The sequence below is a fragment of the Heterodontus francisci genome, chromosome 26, assembly GCF_036365525.1.
Source record: "Heterodontus francisci isolate sHetFra1 chromosome 26, sHetFra1.hap1, whole genome shotgun sequence".
Classification (NCBI taxonomy): domain Eukaryota; kingdom Metazoa; phylum Chordata; class Chondrichthyes; order Heterodontiformes; family Heterodontidae; genus Heterodontus; species Heterodontus francisci.
Window position 1 is genome coordinate 70868088 of NC_090396.1, and position 26240 is coordinate 70894327.

General features: G+C 44.5%; 1 protein-coding gene across 4 annotated transcripts in view; it reads left to right on the forward strand.

Moving 5' to 3' along the window:
- The first annotated feature begins 899 nt into the window (after positions 1-899).
- Positions 900-26240, forward strand: part of LOC137384450 (mitochondrial Rho GTPase 1) — a 103428-nt gene continuing 78087 nt past the window's right edge. For 3 of the 4 annotated variants that reach the window (XM_068058531.1, XM_068058529.1, XM_068058528.1), the window contains exon 1: positions 900-1233. In XM_068058531.1, coding sequence (XP_067914632.1) covers positions 1197-1233 — 37 coding nt within the window. In that variant the 5' untranslated portion in view covers positions 900-1196. The remainder of the gene's footprint in view (positions 1234-26240) is intronic. The other variant, XM_068058530.1, reaches the window with a different exon arrangement.

A 26240-nucleotide genomic window follows, 5' to 3' on the forward strand; every position in this document is an offset into this window, starting at 1 on the left:
ATCCAAGTCACTTACATAAAATGTAAAAAGCGGAGACCCCAGCACTGATCCCTGTGGCACACCACTTGCTACATCTTGCCAACCAGAAAATGACCCACTTATGCCTACTCTGTTTCCTGTTAGCTAGCCAATCTTCTATCCATGCCAAAATTCTACCCCCTACACCATGAGCTTTTATTTTCCGCAGTAACCTTTGATGTGGCACCTTATCAAATGCATTCTGGAAATCTAAGTACAATGCATCCACCAGTTCCCCTTTATCCATAGCACATATTACTTCTTCAAAGAACGCCAATAAATTGGTTAAACATGATTTCCCTTTCACAAAACCATGTTGACTCTGCCTGATTACCTTGATTTTTTCTAAATGCCCTCCTATAATGTCTTTAATAATAGTTTCTAACTTTTTCCCTATGATGGATGTTAAGCTAATTGGCCTGTAGTTTCCTGCTTTCTGTCTCCCTCCCTTTTTGAAGAAAGGTGTTACATTGGCTATTTTCCAATCTAATGGAACCTTGCCCGAATCTAGTGAACTTTAGTAAATTAGAACCAACACATCAACTATCTCACTAGCCACTTCTTTTAGGATCCTCCAATGAAGTCCATCAGGACCCGGCGACTTGTCAGCCCGCAGCTCCAACAATTTGCTCAGTACCACTTCCCTGTTGATTGTAATTTTCTTGAGTTCCTCCCTCCCTTCCATTTCCTGATTGACAGCTATTTCTGGGATGTTACTTGTATTCTCTGTAGTGAAGACTATCAATAAATGTTGATGTGGCTGCTTGCCATTAACCAGACACAGAGGTCTTAGTGTGCAAAAGGCTTCGGGAGGAGGGGGGGGAGACGACAAAAAGCTATGCTAATGAGGAGCGCGCACGCAGCCCACGGCGGATAGTAGGGCGAGGGTGGCGCGCACGCACGCACGCACGCAGAGAACGGCAGAATGGAGGGAAGAGGAGCCGGGATGCTTGAGGACTTTTATCCGTGAGGAAGCTCCACAGTCACCTCGGAATCTGCTGGTCGGACATCCGCGCTTCCCCCCCCCGTCTTTCTCTCTGGAGGAAATAAATAAGCAGCGCGGTGGCGGCGGCCTGTTGGGCCTGACTCCCACTCCTCGAGTCTAAATTCCACCGCCGGGAGTCCGCAGTTTCTCTGTCATTCGGGGTCGAGTGGAACCCGGTCTGGAGGCAAAAAAAATGAGGAAAGACGTGAGGATTCTGCTCGTCGGAGAGCGTAAGTTTGCATTTGATGTGGAGAGTGGAATTGGGCCCCTCTCCCGCCGGCTTTACTTCCAGGGGTTACCGGCCTGAGGCCTACGCACAGGCGGGGAGAGTGAGTGTGGAAGCGGCGGGGGGGGAGACTGAGAGCCCGACCCGCATTCACTGCGCTGCTCCCGCTTCATTACTAAAGGAGCTGATACCTAAGCGGATAAAGGATTATTAGGAGTTCTTTGAGGCGGCGGCATCCGTGTCTGAAATGTACCCGCGGCCGTGACCTTCCCACCACTGAACTGAGTTGAGGTGGAAAAGAAAGGCGGGGAGGGGGAAGTAAAACATACTGGAAGTGGGTAGCAGGTCAGTTAGTATCTGAAAGGGGAAAAATGTACTTGTTTCGGGTGGGATCCTTCATGAGAGTTCATGGATGCTATTAGGTTATAATTGTCTCCTTTTACAGGCTGTTACTCTGTCACAAATTCTTTTATCTCTCTGTTTCTGAGTGACTTCTGTTCTCAGTGTCTCACAGTATTTGCCCCACACTTTCCTCTTGTCTTCCTCTTTCCATTTATTGATTTTGCATGACAAGTGAATGATAAAGTACTCAAGGCTGAAGCATCACTCTCACTCTGGTCTCATGTACCTTCCCTCGTAACTGTCCAGCTGCTTAGTCCAGCTCTAAACCCGCAAATGTTGCTGCCAGTCCAATGTCTCCTCTCCTCTCATGGATTCTCTGAAATAGTGGCTATGGTTTTCCACTTCTCCATCCACTTTAATGGTTGGAAAATTGCAGGCTGTAAAATGACATCTTTAACCAGTGGCTCAGAGAGGGACAACATAAAAATTACCACATTCACCCTGCTTTCCAACCCCACCCACCCCCAGAACAGGCCTCTTGCCCAACAAAGGTGTCATTCTCTTTTTCGCTCCCCATTCTCTTCCCCACCCCCCTCCCCCAAAAGGTGCAGTCGCTGCTTCCACTCTCTGAGTAAGGGATCGGTTTGTCTCTCTTGGTTGAGCCAAAGCGTCAGCTGTCATTCAGTCGGAGCACTTGCACTTTTGAATCAAAAGGGATAGGTTTAAACCCCACTCCAGACACTTGTGTGCACAAACTAAACTGACATTTTGTTGCAGGAGTGCTGTACAGAGTTGTCATCTGCCCCCTTGGGTGAACATAAAAGATTCCATGGCACTACTCAAAGAAGTGCCTGACATTCACCATGTTGTGGCCAATGTTTATCCCTCAACCAACAACAGTGAAAAATGCTACAAATTCTCAACCTTTTCCCTTTTCCTGACATTCCCAATAGAATAGAAGAAAGAAAGACTTGCACATATAAAGATGATCTTTCATGAACTTAGGATGTCCTCAAGGACTTTACAACTAATTAAATACTTCTGTAGTCTTGTCATTGTTGGGACGTAGGAAACGTGGCAGCCAATTTATGCACAGCAAGATCACGCAAACAGCAATGAAATAAATGACCAGATAATCTGTTCTGTGTGTTGGTTGAGATATAAATATTGGCCAGGAGAGCTCTCTTGCTCTTTATTGAAATCTGTTATGCCCAAATGAGAGGGCCTTGTTTAAACATTTAATGCTAAAAGTGGCACTTCCGCCTCAGCTGAAGTATCTGCTTAGCGTTATTTGCTCAAGTCCCTGGAGTGGGAACCTGCAACTTTCTGACTCGGACGCAAGAGTGGTACTGCTGAGCCGTGGCTGACATAATAAGTTCTGAGGGTGGTAGAGATTGTAAGGCGGTGGAGGGAATTAATAAGGTTTGTTATAATATCTGAACAAAGTACCCACACTATTTTCTTTGCAGTAATTTTGATCCAATTTGATGCTGCCTGTGAGAGCTAGCTAGCTCCTGGTTATGCTGTGCCCTGGGTCATAGTCATTTACGGCTCATCGAGTCCATAGCCCATTGAGTCCATGCCATCTCTCCGCGGAGCAATCCAATCAGTCCCATTCCCCTTCTCAATCCCTGTAGCCCTGCAAGTTTATTTTCTTCAAGCGGCCATCCAATTTCCTTTTGAAATCAGTGATTGTCTCCACTGCCAGCATCTTCGTGGGCAGCGAGTTCCAGATCAATACCACCCACTGCATTTTTAAAAAAAGTTCTTCCTCATAGTCTGCCTGCATCTCTTACTCAAAGCCTTCAATATGTGGCCCCTAGTCCTTGTATCATCAATTAAGGGGAGCAGTTTTTCCTTGTCTAACTTATCTAAGCCTGTCATAATTTTGTACACCTCTATCAAATCTCCCTTCAATCTCCTTTTCTCCAGGGAGAACAACCCCAGCTTTTCCAACCTAACCTTGTAACTTAGGGGCGGCGCAGTGGTTAGCACCGCAGCCTCACAGCTCCAGGTCCCGGGTTCGATTCTGGGTACTGCCTGTTCGGAGTTTGCAAGTTCTCCCTGTGTCTGCGTGGGTTTTCTCCGGGTGCTCCGGTTTCCTCCCACATCCAAAGACTTGCAGGTTGATAGGTAAATTGGCTGTTATAAATTGCCCCTAGTGTAGGTAGGTGATAGGGAATATGGGATTACTGTAGGGTTAGTATAAATGGGTGGTTGTTGGTCGGCACAGACTTGGTGGACCGAAGGGCCTGTTTCAGTGCTGTATCTCTAAATAAATAAATAAAATAAAATCTCCCATCCCTGGAACCATTCTGGTAAATCTCCTCTGCACTCTCGACCCTCATTTTATTTATTTTTTTTTTAGACTGCGACTGCACCCATTTATACTAATCCTACATTCCTACCACCTACCTATACTCGAGGTAATTTATAATGGCCAATTTACCTATCAATCTGCAAGTCTTTGGCTGTGGGAGAAAACCGGAGCACCCGGCGAAAACCCATGCAGTCACAGGGAGAACTTGCAAACTCCGAACAGGCAGTACCCAGAACTGAACCCGGGTCACTGGAGCTGAGGTTGCGGTGCTAACCACTGCACCACTGTGCCGCCCTAAATATCCTTCCTAAAGTGTGGTAACCAGAACTGGATGCGCTACTCTAGTTAGGGCCTAACCAGAGCTTTATAAAGGTTCCGGTTGGCCATTTAGGACTGAGATGAGAAAGAATTTCTTCACCAAGGGTGGTGAATCTTTGGAATTCTCTATCCGAGAGGGCTGTAGAGGCTGAGTCATTGAATATATTGAAGACAGATTGATAGATTTCTAGATAATAAAGATATCAAGGGATATGTGGATAGTGTGGGAAAATGGAGTTAAGGTAGAAGATCAGCCATGATCTAGTTGAATGGCGGAGCAGGCTCAAGGGGCTGACTGGCCTACTCTTGCTCCTATTTCCTATGTTCCCTGCTTTTGTACACTATGCCACTATTTATGAAGGCCAAGATCCCATATGCTTTGCTAACCACTCTCTCAATAAGACCTGCTAACTTCAAAGGTCGATGCACATGCACCCCACGTCCCTCTGTCCCTGCACGCACTTTAGCATGGATTAAGTCTATATTACCTCACCCTGTCCCTTCTGCCAAAATGCATCACATCACACTTGTTTGTATTAAATTCCATCTGCCACTTGTCTGCCCATTCTGCTAGCCTATCCATGTCCTGTTGCAGGTGGTTCCTATCGTTTTCATTCTTTGCCACTCCTCCAAGTTTGGTACCATCAGCAAATTTTGAAATTCTAGTCTGTATTCCAAGATCCAAGTCATTTATATATAACAAAAGAATGCAGTGGTCCTAGCACTGACCCTTGGGGAACACCACTGTCTACCATCCTCCAGTCTGAGCAGCAACCATTTACCACAACTCGCTGTTTTCTGCCTTAAAGCCAATTTTTAATCCAATTGGACACAGACCCTCTTATTCCATGAGACTCAATTTTGTTAACCAGCCTTTTACATGGTACTTTATCCAACACCTTAAAATCCATGTAGACAACATTCTCAATGGGTAAGGGGATTGAGAAGGCAGAAAAGGAGGAGCCTCAGCCTTTGCAGTTGTCCAACAGGTTTGATGTTCTTTCAGCTTGTATGGATGAGAAGTGGTGCTGCAGGTTGGATGAGCAAACTGACCATGGCACCATGGTGCAGGAAGCCATTCAAGCGGGGGGAATTAATAGGATTGTAGTGGTAATAGGGGACAGTATAGTCGGGGGAGGAACACTTCTCTGCAGCAAAGAGTGAGAGTCCAGAAGGCTGTGTTGCCTGCCCGGTGCCTGGGTTTGGGACATCTGCTCGGGGCTGGAGAGGAAGTTACAGTGGGAGGAGGAGGAACCAGTTGTCATGGCCCATGTAGGTACCAATGACTTAGGCACTTCAAGGAAAGAGGTCATGGTCAGTATGAGGAGCTAGGCACCAAATTAAGAAGCAGAACCTCAAAAGTAATAATCACTGGATTATTACCTGATCTACGTGCAAATTGGAGTAGGGCAAAAAAGATAAGAGAAATGAATGCGTGGCTCAAAGACTGGTGTGGTAGAAGTGGGTTCCAGTTCGTGGGGTACTGGCACCAGTACTGGGGAAAGTGGTGGCTGTACCGTTGGGATGGTCTACACCTGAACCGTGCTGGGACCAGTGCTCTAGCGAGCCGCTTAACTAGGGAAGTCGAGAGGGTTTTACACTAAATAGTGATCAAATTTGGGAAGAGGTGGTAAATCAAAGAGTAAAGACAAGGCAAGAGAGAAAGGTACTAATATGGAAAATGCTAAACAGACTGTGACAGGAAGGGGCAGAGAGTACAAATCTAAGATTAAATCAGATAAGGCTAGAGGTTGCAAAAATAATAAAAGGACAAAACTAAAGGCTCTGTATCTGAATACATGAAGCATTTGAAACAAAGATGAACTGATAGCACAAATAGAAGTAAATAAGTACGATCTGATAGCTATTACATGGCTGCAGGATGACCTAGATTGGGACCTGAATATTGAAGGGTATATGACATTTTGGAAGGGCAGGAAGCCTGGAAAAGGTGGAAGGATGGCGCTGTTAATTAATGATGGTATTAGTGTAATAGAGAGGGATGACCTAAGTTCAGGAAACCAGTATGTCGAAGCAGTTTGGGTTGAGATGAGAAATGATAAAGGCAAGAAGTCACTTGTGGGAGTGATGTACAGACCCCCTAACAGTAACCACTCAGTAGGACGGGGTATAAAGGAAGAATGATGGGAGCTTGTCAGAAAGGCAGCTGATAATCATGGGAGATTTTAATCTATGTTATAGACTGGAAAAATCAGATGGGCAAAGGCAGCCTAGATGAGGAGTTCAGAGAATGTTTTTGGGATAATTTCTTAGAACAGCATGTTTTGGAGCTAGCCAGAGAGTAGGCTATACCAGACCTGGTATTGTGCAACAGGATAGGATTAATTAATGACCTCATAGTGAAGGCGCCCCTAGGCAGCAGCAATCATAATATGATTGAATTTTGCATTCAGTTTGAGGGAGAGAAGAATGTGTCTAAGCCTAGTATTTTAAACTTAAAAAAGGACAATTGTGAGGGCATGAAAGCAGAGCTAGCAAAAGTGATCTGGCAAAGTAGGTTAAGAGATAGGTCAATAGAGATGCAATGGCAGACATTTAAGGGGATATTTCAGAATACACAGAATAAATACATTCCAACTAGAAAGAAAAATTGCAAGGGGAGGATCCACCATCTGGTTAACCAAAAAAGTTAAAGATAGTATCAAACTTAAAGAAAAAGCATACAATTGCACAAAGATGGGTGGCAGGTCAGAAGATTAGACAGAATATAAAAAACATCAAGGAATGACTAAAAGATTAATAAGGAGGAAAAAATTAGATTACGAGAGAAAGCTAGCTGGAAATATAAAAACAGATAGTAAGAGTTCCTATAGATATTTACCAAAATAAAGAGTTAACAAAATGAGTGTTGGTCCTGTAAAACAGTGAATCTAAGGAATTAATAATGGAAAATAAGGAGATGACAGGGGAATTAAACAGGTATTTTGTATTGGTCTTCACTATAGAGTATACAAGTAACATCCCAGCACTAGCTGTAAATCATGAAATGGAAAGAACTCAAGGAAATTACAATCACCAGGGAAGAGGTACTGAGCAAAATGTTGGAGCTGTGAGCTGACAAGTCCCCGGATCCTGATGGATTTTATCCTAGGGTCTTAAAAGAAGTGGCTAGTGCGATAGTTGATGCGTTGGTTTTAATTTTCCAAAATTCCCTAGATTCGGGCAAGGTTCCATTAGATTGGGAAATAACCGATGTAACTGCTTTTTTTAAAAAGGGAGGGAGACAGCAGGAAACTACAGGCCAGTTAGGTTAGCATCGGTCATAGGGAAAATGTTAGAAGCTATTGTTAAAGACGTTATAGGAGGGCACTTAGAAAAATTCAAGGTAATCAGGCAGAGTCAACATGGTTTTGTGAAAGGGAAATCATGTTTAACCAATTTATTAGAGTTCTTTGAAGAAGTAATGGGAACCAGTGGATGTACTGTACCTAGATTTCCAGTAGGCATTTGATAAGGTACCACATCAAAGATTATTGCGGGGGGGAAAAAAAGCATATTGCGGAAAATAAAAGCTTGTGGTGCAGGGGGTAACATATTGGCATGGATAGAAGATTGGCTCGTTAACAAGAAACAGTAGGCATAAATGGGTCATTTTCTGGTTGGCAAGATGTAGCAAGTGGTGTGCCACAGGGATCAGAGCTGGGACCTCAACTTTTAACAATTTATATGAAGGACTTGGATGAAGGGACTGAAGGTATGGTTGCTAACTTTGCAGATGACACAAAGATAGGTAGGAAAGTAAGTTGTGGAGAGGACATGAGGCTACAAAGGGATATAGACAGGTTAAATGAGTGGGCAAAGATCTGGCAAATGGAGTATAATGTGGGAAAATGTGAAATTGTCCATTTTGGCAGGAAGAATAACTAAGCATATTATCTAAATGGTGAGAGATTGCAGAGCTCTGAGATGCACAAGGATCTGGGGTGTCCTAGTGCATGAATTGCAAAAGGTATGCAGGTTCAGCAAGTAATTAGGAAAGCTAATATAATGTTATTGTTTATTGCGAAGGGAATTGAATACAAAAGTAGGGAGATTAGATTTTAGATTAGATTAGAGATACAGCACTGAAACAGGCCCTTCGGCCCACCGAGTCTGTGCCGAACATCAACCACCCATTTATACTAATCCTACACTAATCCCATATTCCTACCAAACATCCCCACCTGTCCCTATATTTCCCTACCACCTACCTATACTAGTGACAATTTTATAATGGCCAATTTACCTATCAACCTGCAAGTCTTTTGGCTTGTGGGAGGAAACCGGAGCACCCGGAGAAAACCCACGCAGACACAGGGAGAACTTGCAAACTCCACACAGGCAGTACCCGGAATCGAACCCGGGTCCCTGGAGCTGTGAGGCTGCGGTGCTAACCACTGCGCCACTGTGCCGCCCTAAGGTTCTGCTTCAGCTGTAAGAGAACATTGGTGCAAACATATCTGGAGTACTCTGTACAGTATTGGTCTCCTTATTTAAGGAAGGATGTAAATGCATTGGAAGCAGTTCAGAGAAGGTTTACTAAACTAATACCTGGAATTGGTGGGTTGACTTATGAAGAAAGGTTGGACAGGCTAGACTTGTATCCGCTGGAGTTTAGAAGAGTAAGAGGTGATTTGATTGCAAAGTATAAGATACTGAGGAATCTTGACAAGGTGGATGTGAAAATGATGTTTCCACTTGTGGGAGAATCTAGAACTAGGGGTCACTGTTTAAAAATAAGGGGGCGCCCATTTAAGACAGAAATGAGGAGAAATGTTTTCTCTCCAGAGGGTCGTGAGTCTTTGGAATTCTCTTTCTCAAAAGGTGGTGGAAGCAGGCTCGAGGGCCTGAGTGATCTACTCCTGCTCCTAATTTGTATGTTCGTATGTGCCGCATTTCCTTCATCAACCTTCTGTTACTTCATCGAAAAAATTCAGTTAGATTAGTCAAGCATGATCCGTCTGTTACAAATTCGTGCTGGCTGTCCTTAATTAACTCAAACTCTCCAAGTGTCTTTTTTTTCCCCCCTGATTATTGATTCTAAAGCATTGCCCACCACTGATAAATTAAATAGCCTGTAGTTGCTTGGACTGTCCTTATACCCTTTCTAGAATAAGGGTGTCACATTTGTCACTTTCCAATCCTCTGGCACCTCCCCTGTATCTAGGAAGGTTGCAAGCCCTTCCAGTATCTCTTCTCCACCCCCCCCCCCCCCCCCACTTCCTTTAGCAACCTGGGATGCAAGTTGTCTGGATCAGGTGACTTATCTACCCTAAACATAGCCAGCCTTTCCAGTACCTCCAGTGATTAAAAGCCTGCTCGGGTCTGCAAAACAAAAACCTGACCCAGCCCGAGTCCTTCCATTTTTTTTCCCGTGCCCAATCCGACCATCAGTTAACTTGCCTTCCGTTTTTCACTTTGTTGCTGATCCGCACAAGCTTAAAATAACTGTAACAAAACCACCTTTCTAGTCCGGCCCGAGTCCGAATGCTGGACCCAGAAGTGCGACGTGACCCAAACCTAACACATGTCGTCTGGTCCGGTCGGGGTCGGATAGCAGGCCTTTACTGGTAATGTTCTGGGGCTGAGTTGCACGTGATCATCAACTTCAACATCAAGCTTTCATATAAATCCATGACTCTCATGCATCCAGTCCCATTCCTGTAGCCAGCTGTATGCTGACCTGCTCTTACTAGCTGAGACGGTGAGAAAAATTTAAAAAAATACATCTCCCTTCTGGCAAATCATTTTCTCTCTCCCCTCTTTTTCTCTTTCCATCCCTGCCCAATAAATCTCATTCATGCTCTCTTCTTCCCCACTCCCTCAGCAGGATGTGTGGAGTTTCATTCTTTCCACTCCCCCATTGCTTCTCTCTCCCTCGAATAGAGGGTTGGTTTCCTATTTTTTCGTTTTAGTAAAGATAGTATGCCAGAAATCCTTGTTTTTAGGGTTTTTATTTCTATTCAGCTGTCACTCGAGCTCTGAATAATGGAGATAGAAACCCAGGTTCCCCTTGTAAACATTCTAGGGGAGAAAATCGAGCAGGACTCCACTGATGCTGGAGGTGCAACCTTGTGTTTGCTTCATCCAACTTTTTTTTCTCAGCACTTAGCAGCTTGAGCTGTATCCCCAACTTAATGGGCTGGAATGTGTTGTGATGGCAGTGAACGCCATAAGTTAGACCATGTATTGCACGCCCCAATCCTCTGTTGGCAAATTCATGCCACTTTGCTGGAAAGCTAATTGGAATATGCTGCAGCAAGTCACCTTTTAATATAGCAAAATGTCCCAATGTGTTTCACAAAGGGTGTACTGGATACTGAGCAGAAAGGGGTGATGACTAAAGGTCGGGTTAAAGGGGTAGGTTTTGAGGAGGCTTTTAAAACTGGGTAGAAATTAGCAAGATTGAGAAATTTAAGAAGAGAATTTTATAGCATAGAACTTTTAACGACTGAAGGCTTCATCACCATTGATTTGGGGGAGGGGTGGGGGGGAAGGATGTCAATGAAGAAACATATAAAGGTCCAGACACGGACAGTGTGAGCTGAGATCTGAAAATAAGGTTGGAGGCTGATACAACGGTAAGATGGGCAAAATCAAGGTGGGATCTATAAATGAGGGCAATGATTTTGAACCAGATGTGCTGAGAGATGGGACACCAGTGAGTTTGATGAGGAATGAGGTGATGGGTGAATGATACTTAATATAGGATAAGATGCAGATAGAGATCTGGATGAGCTCGAGTTTGTACGGGAACTGAGAAACATCAAGTTTGAAGATGGCAAAGAAATAATTTGTATCTATGTTTTGCCTTATTTTGGCTCAAAAATATATCAAAGTACTTTGTGTAATTATGTGACTGAAAGAACTTCCATTTATATAGTGTTTTTCATGTTGACCGGACATCCAAAAGCATTTTACAACAATGTATTACTTTTGGAGTGCAGTCATTGTTATGTAGGCAAATATGACAGCCAATCTATGCACAATGAGGCCCCACAAATACCAGATGAGCTAAATCACCTGCTTTCATTATGTTGGTTAACAAATGAATATTGGCAGCAGCTGTGGGAGAACTCCTCTTTTGGATAGTGCCTTCGACATTAGCTTGAATAGGCAGACAAAAGAAAAGACAGCAACACTCAGTATTGCAGTAAAATGTCACCATAGATGATGGACTCAAGACTTGAAATGGGACTTGAAGATGGATGAGAGTTTTAGCTGTAGGAATGAGGTGGGGAAGGGGCAGGCAATATTTCCATGGCGAACTATCAGCCTAGATAATGTGCTGGCATTAATAATTCAGCTTGTTCAACTTTTTAAACTCTGTAACGTCTCCAATTTAAATGGATATTAAATGATTTAAACAAAAAGAATTAATCCTTACGAGGGATGTAGTTCAAAGTTTTATTCAGTTTTTATTTTACATGTAGTGTAAAACAATGGTTAAAGAATATCAACTATGGGCAGGTTTTGGTGAAACAGTTGGCAAACAAAATGGCTGTCTGCATCTGCTTACAAAACAATAGCTACTATTCAAGTAATTTCCCCCAAGCTTCCTATTGGAAAAGTGAGTAGAGTGGCAATACCAGCAGAGAAGGAAAAGGTTTTTTATTTGTTCAAGGGATGTGCACATTTGTTGCCCATCCCTATTTTCCCTTGAGAAGATTGTATTGAGCCGCTGCCTTGCACGGCTGCAGTCCATGTGGTGTAGGTATGCCCACAGCGCGGTTCGGAAGAGAGTTCCAGGTCTTTGACCCGGCGACAGTGAGGGAACCACAGTATAGTTCCAATTCAGGATGGTGTGCAGCTTGGAAGGGAACTTGCAGATAGTGGTATTCCCATGCCTCTGCTGCCCTTGTTTTAGGTAGCAGGCGGGTTTGGAAGGTGCTGTCAAAGGAGCTTTGGTGAGTTGCTGCAGTGCATCTTGTAGATGGTGCACACTGCTGCCGCTGTGCATTGGTAGTGAAGGAAGTGAATGTTGAAGGTGGTGAATGGGGTGCCTGATCAAGCAGGCTGCTTTGTCCTGGATGGTGTTGAGCTTCTTGAGCGTAGGAGCTGAACTCATCCAGGCAAGTGGCGAGTGTTCCATCACACTCCTGACTTTGTACCCTTTAGATGGTGAGCAGGCTTTGGGGAGTCAGGAGGTGAGCTACTCAGTGCAGAATTCCCAGCCTTAGATGCTCTTGTAGCCACAGTATTTATGTGGCTGGTCCAGTAAAGTTTAGATCCATGGTAACCTCCAGGATGTTGATAGTTGGGGATTCAGCGATGGTCATTGTCTGGCACTTGCGTGGCGTAAATGTTACTTGTCACTTATCAGCTCAAGCCTGCATGTTGTCTTGCTGCATGCAAGCACAAACTGCTTTAGTACCTGAGGAGTTGCAAATGGTACTGAACACTGCAATCAGTGAACATCCCCATTCCGACTTTATGATGGAGGGAAGGTCATTGATGAAGATGGTTGGGCCTAGGACACTACCCTGAGGAACTCCTGCAGCAATGTCCTAGGGCTGTGATGATTGGCTTCCAACACCACAACCATCTTCCTTTGTGCTAGGTATGACTCCAACCAGTGGAAAGTTTTCCCCTGATTCCCATTGACTTCAAATCGGCCTGGGTTCCTTGATGTCAAGGGCAGTCACTGTCGCCTCAGCTCTTTTGTCCTTGTTTGGACTAAGGCTGTAATGAAGTCTAGAGCTGAGCGGTCCTGGCAGAACCCAAACAAAATCGGTGAGCAGATTATTGCTGAGTAATTGCTGCTTGATAGTGCTGTCAATGACGCCTTTCATCACTGCCGGTGATTGAGAGTAGACTGATGGGATGGTAATTGGCTGGGTCGGATTTGTCCTGCTTTTGTGAACAGGACATAACCGGGGAAATTTTCACGTTCTTGGATAGATGCTGGTGTTGTAGCTTTACTGTTTAGCTTGGCTAGGTGTGCAACTAGTTTTGGAGCACAAGTCTTCAGTACTACAACCAGGATGTTGTCAGGGCCCATAACGTTTGCTGTAACCAGTACCTTCAGCCATTTTTTGATATCACATGGTGTAAATCAAATTAGCTGAAGACTAGCATCTGTGCCTCTGGGGGCCTTAGGAGGAGGCTGAGATGGATTATCTCTCGGCACTTCTGGCTGAAGATGGGTGCAAATGTTTCAGCCTTACCTTTTGCACTGACTTGCTGGGCTGTGCCTTCATTGAGGATAGGAATGTTTGTGGAGCCTCCTCCAGTTAGTTGTTTAATTGTCTAGCACCATTTATGGCTCAATGCGGCAGGACTGCAAAGCTTTGATCTGATCCATAGTGGAATCATTTTGCTCTGTTTCCGCTGTTTAATGCATGTAGTCCTGTGTTGTAGTTTCACTAGATTGGCACCTCATGTTTAGATGTGCCTGGTGTTGCTCCTGGCATCCTCTCCTGCACTCCTCATTGAACCGGGGTTGCTGGTAATGGTAGAGTGGTATAGAGGGATATGCCTGGCTATGAGATTGCAGATTGTGGTTGAATACAATAATGCTGCTGCTGATGGCCCACAATGCTCATGGATGCCTAGTTTTGAGTTGCTAGATCTGTTCTGAATCAATCCCATTTAGCACGATGGAGGGCTTCCTCAATGTGAAAATAAGACTTCGTCTCCATGAGGAATGTGCAGTGGTCACTCCTACCAATACTGTCATGAACAGAGGGTGATGTCAAGTAGGTTTTTCCCTGTTACTGGTTCTTTCACCGCCTGCCCTCAGCCCAATCTGGCAGATAGTTCCATAAGGACTTGACCAGCACGGCCAGTAGTGGTGCTGTCATGCCACTCTTGGTGATGGACATTGAAGCCCCCACCCAGAGTACATTCTATGCCCTTGCTACCCTCAGTGCTTCTTCAAGAGTACCGATTCATCCCCTCTGGGAGGGCAGTAGGTGGTAACCATCAGGAGGTTTCCTTATCCATGTTTGACCTGATACCATGAGACTTCATGGGGTCCGAAGTCAATGTTGAGGACTCCCAGGGCATTCCCTCCTGACTGTACACCACTCTATATTGTATACTGCAGCAGCAGTGTTATGAGTATTTGTAGTTCACTAGTACAGTAGCTACAATCATTGTTTACTGTGGTCTGGAGTGACCTTCAAATGTATCTGGTGGATTTTAGTTATTCTTCCATAGGTTCCATATAATGACTATATTTGGATGAAGTGATGCATATTTTTCTTGTTACGACCTATGCAGTCTGGTGAACATACTGGTCAGTCACTGGCACAAGGCCATGAACAGGAATTTTTTAAACACAAGTTTAGGTGAGAATGAGCCTGCCACAAACCCAGGTGATACTGTAAACTGGATTCTGGATGGAGGTGCATCTACTAATACTATTGGGGCCTGCTAGGATTATTTTAAAGTACATTTGTGGATTCCCAACAGCGGTAGTACTCTGCAATGTAGGGACTCGATCTCTGGGGACTGGACTACATCAGGAATTTGCATTATTGTGGATCTCATAAGTTACCATGAGGTCTCCACTTAGAAATAAACTTGTAAGTCAGATAGCCTCCTTTCTAGTGATGATAACAATGAGTCACCAATCTCCAACATGCGTTGATTAAGAGTGATGCATTAGTTAATGGAAATGAGGGGAGTGCGTGCATGAGCTGATAGGAGTCAGTTTGAGGTTTACCTCCCTGGATCTCTTTTGAAAGTGGAAAAATATCTTTACATTGGAATGCCAGTTTTGAGAGTGTTGCTATGCAGGTCTCCTGAGTTATTTTCCCCCACTTGCAGTCATCTGGCACCATTCCATCTTGAGTGCTGGGAGAATTGGAACCTCAAGTTGGCAGTAGTTCCACAGAGAAAATTAGGTTTCTGCTGCAACTGGAATAAAGTATGTCAGGCAGTTTGTATTTCTACCTGCAACTGATGGGAAGAGAGCTTGATATTTGCCATTGGCTGCAGTTTTTAAATATTAAGTAGCCTTTAAAAGTGCTTATTTTATCCGGTTTCTTAGTGAACTGGCCATTATAATAGGTACTGTGGATGAGGATGCAGCTAAAGATGCATGGGAGACAATGTATTACCTTGACTTTGCTTTGTGGCTGTTTCAGTCACGCGTGTGTGTCCAACATGTATAGTTAACATTAGAACATGAAAATCTAGAATGAAAGATTATTCAACTCATCAATCCTACCTGGTCCAGAGTCATTGTATGATTATTCTATAGCAGACTTCCAGTTTTGAGGAATAGTAATTTATTTCTCCAGTTGTCCCATTATTAAATACCAGTGTAACTCATTGCAAAAGATATTGATCTAGCTCCTTCTTAAAGGTGCCAATTGACCACATCAGGTGCATTCTCTGGGTGTTTATACCACATAGAGACAGTGTACTTGGGGGGTTTCTAATTTCTAACCTTGCTGAAACTTTGTGAATTTTATATTTGTGTCCTCTAGTCTTATACCCAATGTCAAAGAAACTCAGCTCATATACATAATTGACTCATGTCTGATAGTTTCATAATCATTACCTGCTCAGAGATTTATTAGAAAATTTAATAATACTATACACATTCTGTTCCATATCATTAACAGGCATTGTAAATAGAAGAGGGCACAAAACCAATTCTTGGCGAACTCCACTGGTTGCCTTTTCCCAGGCAGGTCACCACTCACTGTGTCCCGTTGCCAAGCCACTTTTTAACTCCACATTCAGCTTCCTTATTAACCTCACGTTCAGAACTTTGGAATATATGCTTTGGAAAATATCCTTGTTTATAAGCTTAGAAAAAATCCACTAAGTTTCTGAAACTTGGATGTATTATTTCTGAAACCAGTACTGACTGCCCCCTTTCTACATGCCCACTCATGGCATCCCCTAGAATGCCCTTCAGGCAGTCTTAACACCTGCAGATGTTCACTAACTGAATTAATTTGGTGCCATGCTCTTTTTGTAACTTGGATTGTTATTTGCCATTCTTTTTTTGTCCTTGGATTTTGTGTTGTAGCCCTGAAAATGCATCAGTAATTTCCTCCTTTAACTCCTGAAGCATTCCAGGATCTGTGCCATCTCACTTATTATCGATTATTCTTCTATGTGTGGTTGTTTCTTTGCTCCGTCATTGACATTGCCCCTAGTTTATATAGGTACAGCAATAACTTTTAAGTATTTATTTACAACTGAGATATATTTTACTTATTGGTTTTATTAACTTTGGAATGTGCAAGCATAGATATATTTGCTAATTGCTTGAAACAATTTGAGGCATGTATTTTGTCACACTGTTGGTATGAATTTGGTCTTTCAAGGTTAATGCAATGCAAACAAACTGATGAGGCAAAAATGTTATTCTGACCAGATTGCCAAGGACCTTTATAGCTGATGGAAAGCAAGTTACATCAGACTGAACTGGATTTAAAACCTATTTTCCACAAGTGAAAGGTGTTATGATCAGGTGAGGAGGGGTCTAAGTGCTCCCTCTTGTCCCTCTCCTTGTTTGACCACAAAGTCATACTTGCCAATTCAGTGAGTGTTTAACTATTTACGTGCTTTGATCGTATAAAGAACCAATCGGACAGGTTTTCTTGAGTTTAGCAAAGAGATTAGCTTTATTATACTTAAACCGATCTAAGTAAAATAATAAACTATGCTTCAACTCTTTCTCTGTCAAACACGCACACTCTTGAGGTTCTCTCATAAACATGTTACAGAGCGGGGAAGAATAGATTGGTCAGATTAGAGTTTGGAACAGTAAAAATGGGCATATAGTCTGTGTTGGTTGGTGACTTGGCTGGCTTCAGGCTGAACCTAGTGGCCCTGAGGCTTCTGGTTTGCAGATGTCGACAGCTGGTTCAGTGGTTCTTCTGGAGACAGCAATGTAGATGATTTCCTTCGTGGGGTCTCTGTCTGCAGCACTGATAGGTTTAGATGATTACGTCCAGCAGGCAGGGTTCAAAGTTTGCAAGGTGGACTGGAAAGAGCAAAAGAGAGAGAGAGAGACAGGAGGGACTCCACTTGGGTTTTCTCTGGTCGGTGTCTAGCTGCTCGTGTCGGTTGCTGCAGAGAAAACATCAGCTTAAACACACAGGGGGTGGGCATGTCACATGACTGTCACCCAGTGATTCAGCATGTTGGCTATCAGTGTATATTTCCTCTTGGAACTTAATCAGACCATGTCTAGGAATTCCCTTCTCTCAAGCAGGGCCCCATTGTTCCAGTGATTAGGTTTGAGTGGTTCATCTCCACCAGTTTAATGTCCCAAGCGATTGCCTTAATGTCTTGCTAATGGGAGCAGGACAGGTAGTACACTCAAATTCCCTAAGTCATTGTTCTTGAGGGGACTGGGCAGGCAACTTGTCTCCGCCTTGATGCATTGCAATGTAGAGTATAGTGATGCAAATTGCAGTGGCCATCTTGGCTGCTAGCAAAGTCACGTTTTATCTTTTTTTATCTTTTTTAAAAATTTAATTCGGGTTTCTAGCCAGTGGATTTAAAAAAAAAAAATCATCATTCATCATAGCATGTTTCCTTGACAAAGGGCAGAACTGTGTCACATAGTTACTATACTGTTTAGAGCCTTTGTTAGAAGTTTAAGACTGCTCATGCAAAACTTTTTATGTTTGTTTCACGACCAAAAGATTTGAGTAAGGCAACTTGAAAAGTAATTATGCTGACCCTGCAGATTTTGCTATAAATTACTAATGCAAATTTCACATAATTGACTCTTGCATGCTATCTACATGGGCAGCTTGACAGGCTTGTTGTACCCTCAAAGTGGTATGCTTTGGGAATTAGTGGAGAAGAGTTGCTTGAACTTTTAATATTCCAGCCTGTGAATCAAGGGAATGTATTCTTACGAAAGAATTTCTGTTAATTCTACTGTGTGGCTGAGGTTTCACAAAGCCTGTAGTAGCTTAAATGTAGACTGACTGTTGTATACTGACAGACAATCTAGATGCCGAGCATGTAGAAACTATTAATAAATCTTATGAAGTCTGCATTTATACTGCCACTTGTTTACGGCGCCAAAGTGTTTTTTGATCCACGTTAACGAAGTAGCAATATAATTCAGAACACTGTTGGGAGAGGGGTGGGGGGTGGCGGGCAGGGTCCCTCACACTAGTTTGAGTTTCCAAGAGCTCAGTATCAATCCAATCCTGAGAGAGAGAATTTTTACCTGCAGAGTAGTAATGATCTTGTAATTCTTTGATCGAGGTGCTGTTGCATGCAAGTGATTGTGCTGTGTTTGGCAAATGAGAGGTTTGGCAAGTATCTGAATAAAGCCAGTTCCCTTCAATTGATCATTTTTTTCATTGAGTCCTTTTGAATATTGCGCTGAAAAATTATCACCAGTTCACTAACTCGGGTTTAATTTTCAAGCTTGCAATTCATGCTCAGAGATTAGTTCACTGTGGTAGCAAAACTTCATTCAGAAGTGTATTCATAATCTTGCTATAGTCAGATTAATTAGATGGGGCACGTGCTGAGAAGGGATGAGATGTTGAGGTTTTAGTAGAACAAATACAAGGGAAAAAACCAAGAGGGAGGAAAAGGGGTAAATTTGTGCACAACCTGAGATATTGAGGGAATCACAAAGAGCATTGAAGAAAGCAGCACAAGACAATGGCTTGAAGGAGGAATTGAACCGGAGCCTGCTTTAGGCAGACTGTTAATGTAAGTATGTGTTTATCTTCAAACTTCTGTTAAGAGTTGGGACAATGCTGTGGAAAATTGGAAGTCTGGTTATACAGCAGTTTTTTTTTGAGGGATTCTCTGACTTGCTTTATAATTACAATTAAATGCAATCCTTTTGATTTTAGAATGTTTCAGATTGACATCAGTTATAGGAAATAAATATTTAGGGAATTAAAAATATAAAATCCAAAATAAAAGCAGAAAATTGCCTCCCAGCATCTGAGATAGAAAAATGGATTAACGCTTTGAGTAGCAGCCCTTTGTCAGAACTTGGGAAATATTTAATTTTATATTTGAAAGGGACAATTTAATGAAGTCTGTGGATGTTTTTCGCTTTCTGGCCATTGGTATATTTTATAACTTGTATCTGTTATATTTTCTGTACTCTTGTGAGGCTCATGGTGCTATCAGAGGACATTTTGGCAGAACATTATACCATGTAAAATAGAACATAGATGTGTGCCCCTTTCAGGCTAGAAGTGTAATTACGCTCCATTCTTGTAATGAATAGTGGATTCATATTGTTGTCAAGTTGCGGATGAGAAATGTTGGTTTGTTTGGCAGGTCAATTAGCAAGCTGGAAACAGTATGGAACCAATATGTTGGAAAGAGAGGGCTGAAACATGAGATTTTCTTGTACCTGTTAGCAAGTGAAGTGTTGGCGGTAGAAAGTATAAACTATCTTTATTGTAAGGATAAGAATAAAACAATATTGTTTTATTTACACTTAATTTGCTGCTGTACATGTGCTTTTTGTTTATCTTGTGTGATCTGCTGTAGCTCGAGAAAAGGAACGTCAAGTTTGGGAGTCAATCACCTGGGCAGAATGATTGAATCATGGGTGATGGAGTGTTACAGGAGTAAAAGTTTTACATCAAGTGTGCAGCATCGCAATCCAGACTTCACACTTTACTAATACAAAATAAGTTCATGCTTTTTTTGGGGATCTAGAGCCAAGATTAACAACCAGCTACAACAGCTCAAATTGACTCCAGTGTACTTATGTGGGTTTGTGCCTACGATTGCCCATATGTTAAGTTTCTAATTCCTGGGCAATCACAGAACAACACTGAAATCAAGGCTGGAATTTTACCTGCAAAAAACAGGCGTCCTCCGAGGCAGCCGAGGTGAAAAATGATGTACGATGAGGTTGGGTCCCTGACGTCATGGCGCCCAATCCCCATTTTATGTAGGTCAGACGGCGGGCGAGATCAAGGTGCCATTCGCCATCCGCTTTGCAGCAATTAAGGACCAATTGAGGTAATCTAAAATCCAATTGACAGCCATTTTATGTTGGCTATCAAACTTAATGTCTGCCAAACAAGTCGAAGGGGGAGTTGGGAACCCAGCAACTTTAAAAGAGCGGCAACCAGTGTATCTGTGAAGGAGTTGGAGGTACTGGTTTTTTCATTCTTCTGTGATATTCTTGTGCGCTAATTTTAAGTTTGGAGCTGTTTCTGCTGGTTCACCTGAGTGTTAGTTACTCCTGGTTGGGCCACAGCAGCACTGATTTATTCTGTGTAGGGGAGGGGGGTTGTGATTGCCTGTCCTTGCAGCAGGCTGCAAATACCTGTCCTCATAACATCTCTGGGACACTGTAGCCATGGGAATTGTCCACTTTGGAGGCAGCTCATCTAATGAGGAAGACCTCGCCACAGGAGAGACAGGAGGACAACTGGCCAGAGAAATCAGCAACCTGCTCGCCAAGTGCAGCTTGGTAATGGAGGAGGGAAAGAAGGTCACAGAGTGTACAGGGTGCAACCACCTGTGAAGAGACGAGCCTACCCAACGGGCAGGGTCAATCACCCGCGTTATGAGCTTTCTGAAAATGTCAGAACGCCAGTGCCGAAGAAGACTGCGCCTTTCCTGAGAGTCTGTCGCATCTCTGTGTAAGATGCTGGCAGCGGAGGTCGCTTTCAACCGTGTGGATGGCCATCCACTGCCGGTCGTGCTGAATCTACTCTAAACCTCTACACATCAGGCTCCTTCCAGGCTCCTTCAGGAGATGTGGGGAGTCTCGCAGTCATCAGCGCATCAATGCATTAAGGTGGTAATTGGCACGCCTGAATATGGCATCAATCAGTTCTTCAAGTTCCAGACGGATGCCGCCAGTCAGGCCAAGAAAATCGGAGGCCTCGGCGCCATTGCTAGGTTCCCCATGATCCAAGGTGTAATTGACTGCACCCGTGGCCATTAGAGCACCTGCAGTAAAGGCCTGCTGGGGTCTGGAAAAGAAGACCAGAGCCCGACCCGGCCCGAGTCCTTCCATTTTTTCTCGCGTCCGACCCCAACCCGACCCAACCGTAGTGCACTCACTGTACTTACCACATTTGGATGGATGGAAGCTGCACTGCTGCAGCATGAGCATGATGACATCGTAGAGACGCTGACTCCAGTCTGTGGAGTACTGTGTGTCCCTGACCTGGATCCGGCCCGACCTGACCCGAGCTCGAAAGCCAGACCTGCAAGAGCGACCTGACCCGAACCCAACACATGTCGTCTGGTTCGGGTCGGTTAGCAGGCCTTTAACCTACAGACCAGTCGGGGGCCTTAATTAATCGGAAGGGGTTTCACTCAATGAATGTGCAACTTGTCTGTGACCACCGTAAGGGTATATTGCAGGTGTGCGCTCGTTATCCTGGAAGCAGTCACAACGCATTCATTCTCCAGAACTCCCAGGTGCCAGCACTATTCAGCCTTCCTGAATGCCTGCAAGAATGGATACTTGGTGACGGGGTTATCCACTGAAGATATGGCTGACGACACTGGTGAGGAACCCACGGAATGAGGCAGAGGAACGGTACAATGCAAGCCATGCGACCACCAGAGTTACCATAGAGCAGACCATAGGTCTTCTCGATGAGATTTGGTGTCTTGATCGCTCAGGCGGTGCCCTACAGTACTCTCCAGCAAGGATATCTTGTATTGTTGTTGCCTGCTGCACCTTACTTAACCTGGCGATTGTGGGGGACTTCATTCAGCGTGAGGCATCCTCAGACGAGGATGGTGAAATGGCTGTGGAAGAGGGGGTGCAGCCACCTGAATGACTGGGAGGGAGCTGGAGGTTTGCGGGAGTTAAGTGCAAGGGAGACCTGGGAGGCTTGTAGATTCAGACATTTCTCCTGAATGGAGGCTCAGCACCCAGCAACTTGCATGTCAGTCTGAAATGAGGCATTCACATGAGCTGGAAGCGCAGAAGCACTAGCCTGCAGGTGGAGATCTCAGCTACTACGGCCCACCTTTCCCTCAAACACCACATGGCCCGAATGTGCCACCTCCCCAAGTATCCTTGTTACATCCAGGTAAGAAAGGTGTCTAGGGGTCTTTTACTGTCTTCACCTGGTCTTATTGTAACAGGGTTTGATTTTTAAACAGTGTTTTGAGCTTGCCCTTGGTGAATCTTTGTTCACCAGTTTCCAATTATAAGGCAAAGAAATGAGCACACCAGGTTTTCTTAGGTTTAAAGAAGAAAAGTGAAATTTATTAAAACTTAAACTCTAATTCAGTTAACGCCTACGGATATACGATGCGCTCACGCTAGCATGCACATGTGATACACAGATGCAAATAGAGACAAAAAAGAGCAGAAGAAAAATAAAGTAGAGAGGTTTGAGGCAATCAGAAGAGTTTCTTGTTTACTGTCCTTCGAGCTCACTGTAGTTCTTTCGTAAGTAGTCTTGCTTTTCTTTAGGGTCCAGCATTGATTTGTGACAGATGAAAATGCCAAGTGAAAAATTTAATAATTTTTAATCAGTTCTAACAGCAAATAAATATTTACAAATTGCACTAGTGACCCGGTAGCACAGTTATGATTTTTTGATATGTTGGCGAGTGCTCACACGTGTGGACGATCCCTCGCCGCCAACCATAGCAGGTGCAGGTGGGCGGTTCAGGCTGTCCCGTTGCTTTGGATGACTTTGGCAGGCGTCCTCTGCCTGCCCGAGGCCGTGCAGGCCCTGGCATGTTGAAGTGACCCTCAGCAGTCTCAGGACCACCCTCTGACACCCTGGGATTATGCAGTACTGATGTCACTGCCGAGGGGCGAAAGAGCTGCTGAATGCATAAGGAGCGCCCTGAGCGGAGCCCCCATATGAATTCTGCTACTGCTCCTTTGCACTGTCAAGGCTCAATTGGGACTCTCTGCTGACCTCAGAGGGATGAGCAGCTTCTGGATGTCGCAGGAGCCTCAGAGAGAGCTCTCCAAGGCACTGGTCCATGGAGCTCACTGTCTGTGAGTTTCTGCAGGGCCTCCAGGATCGGGCCCTCCACAGCAGCTGCAAATCTGTCAGTAGAGGAAGCCTGATGGACGGAGGACAGGGACTTTGGCGATCTCCATGAGCAACACAAAATCAGAGCCGTAGCACATAATGTCTCTGGTAGCGCCGCCAGAGCTCCACACATCGTATGCTGCATCTGCAGCATCTCCTGCCGAATGGATGTCAGCAGAGGCTCATCAGCATGGGGCTTTGCACTGGCCTGGCCTCCCATGGTCCTCCAAGTGTCAGAGGCATCGTCCAGTACTGCCTCTGGCAACTGGTCCGGCACTTGTATGGTGTTGGCATCGGGTTGTGACCACGGATCTGAGGAGGCACACATCCCAACCGAGGTGACTGTCTCTGAGTTGGTTCGGGGAGTGAACGGGATGCTGCACCCTCCTGAGGTCCACTCCTCCTCCTCACGTGGACAAATGAGCCCTGGAGATGCTGCCTGGCCACTGCTGTGTTTCACCTGCAGGGGAAATCAGAATGGTCAGTTGTGATCATTCCTGACTGAAGTACATGTCGTTGACTGCAGTGTGGCCACTTGTGTGATTTTAACTTTGCAAGCATCCTTCATTGCTTGAACCAGTCGGCCCCCCACTCCCCAACCCCACCTGCCCCTCAACCACACTCTGGGGAACTCGCCCTCCTGGCCAGGTGCGCCGGCCTCGCCATCAGCTACTGGCCATCCTCTGTCCTTCCCTGCAAGCATCAATGCTTCCTCCTTCACTCTGGTGAGAAAGGTGAGGTTGGCCACCCCGCCACCGGTCCAGGCCCCCCCCCCCCCCCTTAGGTATTATGTGCCCTCTTCTCCTCTGGAGACACATGGCAATTAGTTCAGTCCCTTGACTTGAAAGATCACCCACTCACCCCTTGGTCTGAATGCTGCATCTGTAACCAATGCCATTGAAGTGCACGGGTGATACACCTCTGGACCATTGTGCATCTCCGATGTGCCCAGCATATCGGCTAAGGCAGGACTGCCACCAATCACTGAAAGTGGGTGGCTTCGACTTTGCAGCATCAGCACCCATTGACCCTCCCGTATCAGTTAAAAGCTGTGATGACTGCGGAATGTCCCTTACTCTGGCAGAGCGCAGAAGTTCATTGACCTGCTTGCCGTACTGGAGCCATGTCCTCCTCACTACCCTGTGGCTGCTGACCATCACCTCTACCTCCAGCCACCCCTTCTTCCTGGCTTGGGGAGGCCTCCTCCTTCCGTCTGATGGGAAGAGGACTTCCCACCTTCCCTCAGCCACCTGGAGGAGGACGTGCAGGGAGTCTTCAGAGAGCCTGGGTGTCATGCAGCTGCATCTCTGCCATTGCTGCTGGTGTGTCTCAGGTTTATTAAAAATTACTGGATGGGGAGGCCCTTTAATTCTTGCTGCACTCCTTTCACCCTCAGGCTGTTGTATTCCTTTTTCCAATATGCTGCTCCTCCAAATGCGCTCTTTGCTGCAGGTAAGCCTCTCAGAGCTGCTGAGGTTCCTGGAAGCCCTTTTAAATGGCTTTCAACACCCTCTTCCGGCTTTAGCCCTGCCGCTGCTGATGCTCACCCTCCCACCTGCACATGCCCTTTTCTGACATAAATGCGCTGCCGAGCCGCTAATTGCATGGGCTAGGTGCCGAGCGGGAGTGACTTCGGCACATGCATCGTCTCCCGGAACACGGAGCCGACGATGGAGGTAAAATTCCAGCCGAAATCTCAAACGTTCATGCGAAGGGGAGAGAAACTGGAGTGTTAGTTGCTAAGCTGCATTTAGCTTCAGGTGCCACTGGTCTATTCTCAAAGTAATCTGATGACTTATTTGATGATGTGTCTGCACCACGACAGATCCTTTAATATTTTTTTATCTGTGACGTTGTATGTAGGGAGTAAAGTCCAAAAATAGTCTCACACTGAAGCAAGGTTGGAGAGTTGGGGTAATTCAATCACGCACGCAGGTGTAATTCAGTCCCATTATTTAAGCCATACATTCTGGCTTTTTGTTATACTTTGATTTATGGAAATTTGGGAAGCAGAAAAATAGAATTGGAGTAGGTATTTCTTTGTTCCCATTCTCAGCCTGTACTACAATGCAAAACCAAGGCGTTATGGCATCACTACTGACAAGGGTGTAATTATAATGTGATAATTTTACAGAAACTGTTTCCATTTATAAATGTAGACATAATTTATAATGGAAAAATTGACTGGAAGTGTTCACTGATATGTCATCTTGTCCAAGTTTAATCTTCAGGTAAAGCAAGGTTGGAGACTGGACAATATTTGGATCAGGCCCTGCAGACACAATTGATTTCCCCATTGTAAAGTGTACATTCTGTCCTTATTTTAAAATTTCCCTTATAAATTCCTATGTTCACAATTATATTGAAAGCTTCCAGTATAAACCTGACAGTCTAAAATTTCACCAGCCCTCCAGTGGTAGCACTAATGCACCTCCACTGGGGGGAGGGTGTAAAAAGACTCTTATTCCTGAGTCATCGTCATTTATGGCACAGAAGGAGGCCATTTGGCCTATCAAATCCATGCCGGATCTCCTCGGAACTATGCAGTCAGTCCTGCTCCCTGGCTCTATCCCCGTAGCCTTGCAAGTCTATTTCTGTCAGGTGGCCATCTAACGTCGTCTTGAAGTCATTGATCGTCTCCGCTTCCACCACCCTTGTGGGCAGCGGGTTTTAGATCATTGCTGCATAAAAAAAGTGCTTCCTAACATTTCCCCTGCATCTTTTGCCCAAATCTTTCAATCTGTGATGTCTTTACATACTGTACCTGATTCAGTACCACATTACATAACACATTGCTATTCCAAGTCATAATCTCATGTTGCACATTCAGTAACACTAGATTTAAAATTTACTATTCAGAGAGATTAAGGAAAATGAATTTAACTTTAAGACTTGAGCGGGAGTATTGTTAAATATGTTGGTAGATTTCAGTAGGACCTTTCACAATCTCAGGACGCCCTAGAGCTCTTTACAGCTAATTAAGTACCTTTTTGAAATATAGTTGTTGGAATGTGGGGAAAGTGGCAACCAATTTGTACACAGCAAGCTTCCACAAACAGCAATCTGATAATGACCAGATATTCTATT